The 8,987-nt window shown below is 29.5% G+C and overlaps 1 protein-coding gene across 1 annotated transcript; it reads left to right on the top strand.

The window, feature by feature from the left end:
- Vps16B (Vacuolar protein sorting 16B) lies at positions 1-5,496 on the top strand. Its single transcript, XM_014419884.3, has 12 exons — positions 1-185; positions 256-367; positions 439-504; positions 578-669; positions 746-895; positions 976-1,112; positions 2,933-2,960; positions 3,420-3,546; positions 3,621-3,829; positions 4,447-4,623; positions 5,101-5,202; positions 5,280-5,496. Exons 1-12 carry the CDS (start codon positions 120-122, stop codon positions 5,298-5,300), a joined length of 1,287 nt encoding a protein of 428 aa, XP_014275370.1. The 5' UTR covers positions 1-119; the 3' UTR covers positions 5,301-5,496.
- Positions 5,497-8,987: the final 3,491 nt, after the last annotated feature.

An 8,987-nucleotide genomic window follows, 5' to 3' on the forward strand; every position in this document is an offset into this window, starting at 1 on the left:
AAATAAGAGGTTTTGATAAGGTTATACAAAGTCCTGCATTTTCTTGTTTTTAATTTTTATCAAACGCCAAGTGGATCTGTTAAAAATCCTACATCCTGTAATTTGAGCATGTTGGAGATATGGCTTCAGGAGATGATTTTTGGGAGAAAAGTGATGTTAAGGGTTATAATTTTGATGACGATGAGGTATTGTTTTTGTTTTCATGTGAATTTTTTTTTTTATAAGCAGCTTTACATTTTTGTATCTGTTTGGTAGTCTGTTGCTACACAAATGTGTGGAATTTCTCTTGGAGGAACAGCGAGATTATCTCAGCAGATAAAGGCAGGCCTGAGTTCCAATCAGAAGGAGATATTCGATGCTTTCCCTGGTCAGTTAAGGATTGAAAATTAATTATTTTGAAAGTGAATTAAAATTCTATGTTCTATATGTTTGTTTTAGTTCATGATGACACTGCATTAGAATTAGAGTTAAGTCAACTTGTTCCTCAAAAAGAACTTGATTGCAGTAAGTACATCTTTCATAATGACGGGATTACTATAGTATATAATGGATTAATTAAAAGACAATAATTCAATAGTTTTAGAAGCAGATAATATGGAGTTATGTTTTAACAAAGATGGGTTTAAGTCTAAAGATGAAGAATTAAATATTTTAAGAAGGCGAGTGGAGGTGAGCAATTAGATATGTATATTTTGATAAAACTGTAAATTTTGTTAAATGTTTTTTACTCAATTATTGCTTGCAGAGCCGGTGGTCACCTCCTGAAATTGATAATATACTTCAAAGAATTTTGACAGGTCAGCCTTATTCTTTAGAACTATACCGTTCACTTAATAGTAAGAAAGAGTTGTTAAAAAGTGCTGTAGCATTAGGAGACGGTGATGCTATTTTAATGGTAACTAAGTCCTATTACCTTTTTAAATTTTATATTTGTATCTCCTATATTTTGCTTATTTATTTGTTTCCAATTTTTAGATTGTATTATTTCTTGCGAACACGCTTAAGAAAAACTTGTTTTATCATATTTTGTCCTCCTCTTCCATTGCTATACAACATTATGTAACATATCTCACCACAAGAATGCAAATTCAGGAAGTGACTGATTTGCTTGAGTAAGTCATAAGTAATGTTTTTTTTAATTTAAAAAAATAATTTTTAATAATTAAAAAATATGGCCATGTGTGCTGTTCAGATAGCTTTATGATGATTTTTATTGCTTTTTAGACATTAATTTAGAATTTTAGTACTAACTTATGTCTTATATTTAGAGTTCTATACCTGGATTGGATTTGTAATTTTATTGTCTGTAGTGAAATGGTGGCATCTAGTTCTCTTATATTGACAATTAAATGATTTTTTTTGTTTAAAGTGCAGGAAGCCACAATCAAAATTTAAGATTATTATCATAGTAGTGGTTTAAGCTATCTACTACTGAAGACATATTGATCAGTTTCATGAGTGATTGATCGATCCTGTATTGTTTCTAATAGAGGAAAAATTTATCTCTCCAATTTCATCTTGAGGTTTAATGACAAACCCTCAATCTGTAGAAAACTATGGTCAATTTAGGGCAAAGCATGAGAGTATGTTAGGAGGTAACTTCGTAATTTAAAGGCATATTTTAACAAACTCCTTGGGGCTGTTTTAGCATGGTCGCATAGACCAAATTACGAATAATTTGGAATATGTGATTACTCCATGATGTGTATTGATTAGAATTGGTACTGAGATTTCAACAGAATCATGATAGTGATTAAACATACAATGACTGAATTCAAGTAAGGAAGGACAAGGAATTAAATTGAGTTAGAAACGAAGGAGGGGGGGGGCCATTGTTTTCTTTTCAGTAAGCTCCAACTTTTATTGATGTCTTCCTGCAAGTAATCATTACATAAATTAGTATAGTAAAGAGATTATAATAGGTCCATATAATACATTAAGTTGTTGTAACATCAATGGTGGTCTGAAAAGATATTATTTCAGATGAAGTTGAGATGGTAGTTGCTTTTCACTCAATTCTATTGAACTGACATAATTTCTATACCAATCTTTAAATTATGCCCTGTTGAACGAAAATCAAAGCTGTTATAGAGTGTGTGATATTTTAGCAAATATTTGAGAAGTTTTATTTTAACTGAGTATATCCTGTAAAATTATAAAAACTATAACCTCGAGGCAGTTAATTTAGCAAAGTTATTTACAGATTTCCTCATTTTAGTTGTATACTTCTCCATTTTTATTAGAAGAGGGCAGATTTGCTGTGTAACAATTAATACAGAATAGTCAAGTTGGTAATTTATGAGATAGAAGTTTTAATTGATTTATGATTGTCTTGTTATGTATTTAAAATTCCTGGTCAGGTGATTCTTTGATTTAGGAATAAACAAATTATCTGTGAACTCTGTAGAAAAAAAAAATACTTTTTGGTTTTTATTGGTTTGCAGAAGAAATATTCTGACTACTCTCCATGGGCAAACATTTGTTCTGATATGACAAGAAAAAAAAAATGAATTTGTAAGATTTTTATATGTAACACTGAAGAGAAGAATAGTTGAATAGAATTACTAACTTGAGGCAAATCCAACCATAATTTTATCATTTTGAGTTTGGTTGTTGTGGGTTCTTAAATGGTTACTAGTTTAGGGATGGGAGACTAACCTACAATATATTTAACCAATATAAAATTGTTGAGTATTTTCTAGAAGAAAGTTAGTAGTATCACTCTATTTGCCAATCATAGGACCACATTTAGTAACAGTGAAAATTTGTAGTGAACACATTAAATTAGTCCAATTAATATTTGATCTTTGAAGAAAAAATTTCATTTTTATAAATTTAATTTCTTAGTACAAATATATTAGATATGATTAAATAAGTAATTTTTATATATTATTTGTATTTATAAAAATTGATTTTGGTTTTTCTGTTGCAGAATGTTGGGAAATACAAAAGAATCTTCAGTAAGTAATATTCATAAAGTTCATACAATAGATCCTTTCTGTTGTTTAATGAGTTTCATTGGCTCTGTGGTGGCTGAATGTGTTAAAAAGCTGTATTAAAAAACTTTAAAACTGCACTAGTTCAAATCTGGTCATGGTGGGTAGACTTTTACTTTGTAATGAATCGATGGAGTAAATTTTAATCTTCTTGCTCTGGCTAGAATAGCTTGGTAACCTGTTGGATAACCCATACTTTCTAGTCTGGTTAAATATCAACTAGTTTTTATTGAATGACTATTGTAGAAACTTGAGGTGTATGTAGTGTGTCTAAATGATATGTTAACAACACTCTTAAATTATTTGTAGTGCAGCCCTTTTTATCCAGTGTGTTGGATTTGTATTTTGTAGCATAATTACATAATTCTGCATTACTTTAATTTGACAGATAAAAAATCATGATCGCTCTAACCTTTGTTTTAGATGAAACACTTTGCTTTAGCCTGCTCCAATCCTCCAAGACAGTTACAAAGATTGAAACTTTGCCAAAGAAACCATTTCCAGGATTCTAAAGATAAAGCAATTGTAGACAATTTCATATGCCTTCTTGGTATGGCTTGCTACTAATTTTTGTGATGGCTATACCTAAAAATTTAGATAATGTTTGCATTCATTTAACTTTAGAATGGGAAGCAGCAGCAGGTAAACCAACTGGAGAGTCGGTGTCAGCTTGCCTGGAATATGCTTGTAGAAACCATTGGGATTCAAGTGGACCTCTTTCACCTTTATCCCTTGTTCAAGAACAAGGTGTTTCTGAGCGCTTGTACCACTGGGTAGCACTGAATGCAAGAGCAGGTTCTTGGGCTGATATTGATAATTTGATAATTACCAAGGTTTGTTAAAAGCAATATTAAATAATGACAATAACAGTAACCCGTGTAACATTGATTAAAATTAATGTCACTGATATCAATCTCTATGATTTTTAGTTTTGTGAAGTAAAGACCTTTAACATTCATAAATTCATTTGTTTATGTTAAAAATAAAAACGTATATCTCCTCGCAATCACTTTAAAACATATGAGACTTTGCATGTTTTTTATTGATAATCCAACATGAGTACACAATTTAATTCAGAAGTTGCCAATTGTTTGCTACTTAGGGGCACATTTAAAGGTCATCTGTCAGGTGGCAGGTATCAATGTAATTTTTTTTTTTTTTTTATTTGAATTTGGTTTTAAATCATTTTAAAAATACTGTATATATTATACTAATTATAAAATATATATTGATTTCTGCCACCTGAACTTGATGGCCATATTTTCCTGTACTGTTAATTATTATGAGTTATGGTAATTGTATACAAAAATCTTGAAATTTTTTTAAATTTACAAATTATTATTATGTCCATATTTAACAGTACTGATTCATGTATTTATTTTTTAAAGGTTCTTTTTCCCTTGTGAGCATAATTATGCTTTGGTTTAATAAAATTTCTTTATCTTTCCAGGGATGGATGGGCAACAAGAGAGTAAAGACTGAACTGCCATTAGAACGCATTGTTGTTCAACTGCATACACTTGGAGCACCCGTAAATGTACTTATGCAGTATTTGGATCTAATAACCAATACTGACAAGAAGTTAGAGACTGCTAAAAAAGTTCATTGCCACCGCACTATTATTGATGTATGTCACTTTTGTTTGTTGTTTATATTTCGTGTGATTAAATTTTTATACGATTGTTGGTTTAAAATCTTTTATTTTAGAAAATATCCACAACATAAATATACATATTTTGTTTTTTAAATATGTATAGATTCTCTGACTAGTATAATTCTTTACTGTTTAACTGCAGTTGGCTTCAAGCAAAACTAATATCAAGGCCTTCACAGGATAACCTCATTACTAACAATTTTGCCATTTTTTTGTTTCACAACTTAAATGAAAACATTTTACCTAATTGCTCTCTTGCTTAAAACTTGACAAAAATCGATCTTAAACTTATTAAAATTACTCCTTAAAATTTTTAAGCCACAAAGCTGTCACATAAGAGGTTGTCATTCAAATGGTAAGCAAGTTAAGGCAAAATGTCATTTACAAGGTTATTGTTTGAGACCATCGATGTGTTCAATTCATTGTAATTTATGTTTTTTTTTTATATAGGTTTATACTCAATTGAAGGATAAAGAAAGTATTTTAAATTATCAAACAAGTCTGCATCCCCAATCTGATGATTACTTTTATGCTGAGCAAGCAATAAGAACGGTAAGGTAACTTTTGCTATTTTTATTAAATGTGCGCAATAAAAGCCATTTCACTATTTTTTTTTTATATATGTTCAGAATACAAAGTGGAAGAATTGATCCTTAGTTATTGTTCCTGACAAATGAGTGATATTGCCTTATTTGATATGAAATGAACCCTATTTATGATAGAATCCTGTTACGATGTGCTTGAAATAACACATATCGTTCGTATTTTGAAAATATTCGAGATTTTATTTGTATACTATGTCCATTGATCTTGGTGCTTATGATGTAGGAATTGTAGATTATCTCAAATAAAAACTTATATAAATTATAATTCATTCAATTTTTAATGCTTGTTTTAATTGTTCTTAAATGTAATTTAATGTTTTTATTATGTTTGAATGTATAATATACCTTTTATTATTTATTAAACCTGCCAGTTATTACTAAGATGTTACAATTTGTTTTAACTGTCTTTTTAAATATTGGTTAAAACACTTGCAGAACGTTTTTAGTTAAATAATTAAATGACATCAAAAGTCAATAGTATACATGCATTTGTGACTTTTTTTTACTAAGTGATATCTAATGTATTGATTGAATCCATTAAATTTGAATTAAATGCTTAAAATTGTAACCCTCTATTTAGTTATTGATATTTATTAAACAAAAATTGTATTATTGTTATTTTATTAAAATAATTTATGTATCAAAATTTATCTCTGATCAGGAGTGCTTTAAATATGTTTATATTGTATTTGTTGTAAAATGTGATCTTTGATTTCTTTTTTTAAAATATGAATATTTTTTGTATATTAAAGCTATCATGTTTGAATAAAATGCTATATTTATATGTTTTGAAAATTGAATTAGTAATTATAATTATCCTTAATTAACAAAAAAAAAAAATAATGGGATTGAATACTGCTCTGCTATAACTCAAAACTTACAGGTAAGTACATCAATTACTGTCTAAGATCTAATAGCTTGCTTATCACATTGTTAGTCTATTATTTAAAACTTCAAATTGTATTTTAATGCAGTAAATGCATAAATAAAATATATATTTTTCTGTGGTAGTATGTATTAACCTAAAATAATTTCCTCAACCATCAAGAATTTAGTATAAATTATTTTATTCAAGGCTTGTGTGAAATTTGGTTTATCTTTTGTGAACATTTGTAATATAAGTTCAAAGTTTTAGAATATAAATTATTTTTTCATGTATAACTAGCAAACCTGTCTATGCTTTTCTATAGCTAAATTGGAGAATGTACATAGATTAAATGAACGTAATTGAAAATTTGATGATTATTGTATTTAGTTATATCATACACATTGTAAGAATTATTTTCAACATGTTTTATAAAGTATATCAATATTTTATTTTCATTCCATAACAAACCCTAAAGTTCTGTTTGCAACCAGTATTCATGTAGAGGAACACTCTGACATGGGCGTATGTTACTACTAAATGATAATTCTTTACAACATTATGGAGAAGACACAAATGCTCAAAAGTATTGTTTTCTTCCTTATTGCTTATGTAGGTTAAATTATAATTACTGTTCAATTTTAGGTTTGAATATACAATGTTCTGAATATATTTCAAGTTTATTACATATCAATTGATATTTTTCTTTTTGTAGAAGAAAAAAATATATTGCTAATTGCATTAAGTATGTTTGAATTATAAAAATATACAAAACCATAAGATGGATCCAATAAACTGGGCCAACAAAATTCTTTTTTATTAAAAATAAAGTCACATTCATTTTTAGCTTCCTTTATAACTTTATAACCCTTGAATACGAATTTCTAAATAATCGAAAACAAACTATTTTTTTTTTACTCAAACTTTTTACCATATATGAGCCTTTAATTTATTTTTAAAAAAAGCTAAATAAATAGCAATAACTTCATCAGGTCTAAACCAATTTATATATATTAAATGTAGTAGTGGTTTAAGGCCTTAATAAACTACACCAAATGGCACAAACCAGACAAATTATTACCGGAGTTATAAAATAAAAAAAAGTTTTTCTTCATTTGAAATTAATGTTTTCCCCTATTAAGGGTATTAAGTCTAAATGGAATCAGAAAAAAAAAAACATCCAAATATATGAAGTTCCAAAAATAGCTAATTTTCTATTTCTTTGAAAAATGTTATTTAAGTATTTTACAATGCACTAAGTATGAATGTAACTTACTTTGTCCTACAAAAATTTTGATGGCCTACAGTACTTGAAGCCTGTTTAGGTTTTATAACTATTTGTAAAAATATACTCAATTAATGTAATCAGTATTATCTTGTTATTCCTCAAAAAGAAACAAATTGATTTTTATATGATAACCTTGAAAAACATACAGATCAAAATGGGAATAAACAATAATATACAAAAATTATACAAAATATTTCTTTTCTCTGTTGACTCCCAGAATTGAGTCCATAAATGGGCCGATTTAGTGATTTTTTTTCTTTAATAAAATTTGATTATTTCTCATGTCACATATATAACATATAAAGTGAATACTGTTTCTGTTACATATGTGCAAATAATTTTTACTTCATAACTTTCAACTAATCTGATCTAGGTGATTTTTTCATTTCTTAAATAATTGAGTTTCCTATCATTTTGTAACATATAATGTATCAAAGAATGTATACTTTCTGAGCTATGTACCGATAATGTTAATTTTTTTTTCTTTGGTACAAATCAAGGATTTGAGTAAATCTTAACCTCCCCATGATGATACAGAACATTTTGAGAAAAATAAATAGCATGTAAATCAAAGATTTATTGTGGAAAAACATTCAAACTGTTCCCTCGAGGGAGAGAAATCTGAAAGAACTGATCCATTCAATCTACTAAAAAATCATGCATTAACCCAAGAATATACAGCTGTTAATGTCACAAGGTGAAAATAAGCACATAAACCTTTATTTCTAGAAAAAAATTCTAAAAACGGTACTGAGTTGTACCCTATCATCTATACCAGTATTACATGTCTCTTAATGGTACAAAGAAGAAATGATTCTCACTCTTTTATGTATTTTTTTTATTTTTATTTTCAATACCTCTTTTATTGATAAATATGTATATACAATACGGATTATAAATTATTACAATAGAAATAATATACAATTCAATATACAGTTTTTCTTGATTTGCCTTACGGCATTATAAGATCAGCAAAACATGGTCCGCTAAAGGCGGTTTATACATTTTGTGGCTCTATAACCGGGGGCTTACAAAGAATGTGAGGGACATTCCGGCTGGTGGTGATGGTGTGATGACTTCAAGCTGCAGAGCCCGAAGTCCTTCCCTCGGCGAGGATGTCGACCAAGGGGACTGTGCTTTGCCACCTCCCAGGTCTTGGGGGAGGGGCGATTTCTCGGAATAGGGGATTGGCACAGGCTTTCAGCCCATCAAAGAATTTGATGTGCCTACGGCCTATGTATTCCGGCACAGAAGGGAGTTGGAGCTCCTCACGGATTACTTTATTCCTGGCCCGTTGGAGTGTGGTTCCTCTGACTATTCGCCGAAGGAGGGAATTCTGGAAGCTCTGCAATTTGCTTAACGTAGTTTGGTAGAGGTGTCACATGAGTGGTGTGCCATAGAGCAGGGTTGGACGAATGATGGCCTTATAGATCTTCAGCTTGAGGCGGAGCGAGATCTGCTGTGAAGTGAGCAGGTGGTAGACGCTATACGACTTCTGTCGGGCCAGCTTAATTCTCTCCCTGACGTGACTGGAGAAGGTGAGATGCCTGTCGAGTGTCACGCCGAGGTAGAGGATGCT

The sequence above is a fragment of the Halyomorpha halys genome, unplaced genomic scaffold (assembly GCF_000696795.3).
Source record: "Halyomorpha halys isolate HHAL.00 unplaced genomic scaffold, Hhal_1.1 Scaffold252.1, whole genome shotgun sequence".
Lineage (NCBI taxonomy): Eukaryota > Metazoa > Arthropoda > Insecta > Hemiptera > Pentatomidae > Halyomorpha > Halyomorpha halys.

Excerpts from the sequence above, each read along its gene's own strand:
- Vps16B (XM_014419884.3), top strand. The coding sequence starts at position 120 with ATGGCTTCAGGAGATGATTTTTGGGAGAAAAGTGATGTTAAGGGTTAT. Across the intron at positions 505-577 it reads TCAAAAAGAACTTGATTGCA|TTTTAGAAGCAGATAATATG; the intron begins GTAAGTACATCT and ends ATAATTCAATAG. Across the intron at positions 1,113-2,932 it reads GAAGTGACTGATTTGCTTGA|AATGTTGGGAAATACAAAAG; the intron begins GTAAGTCATAAG and ends TTTCTGTTGCAG.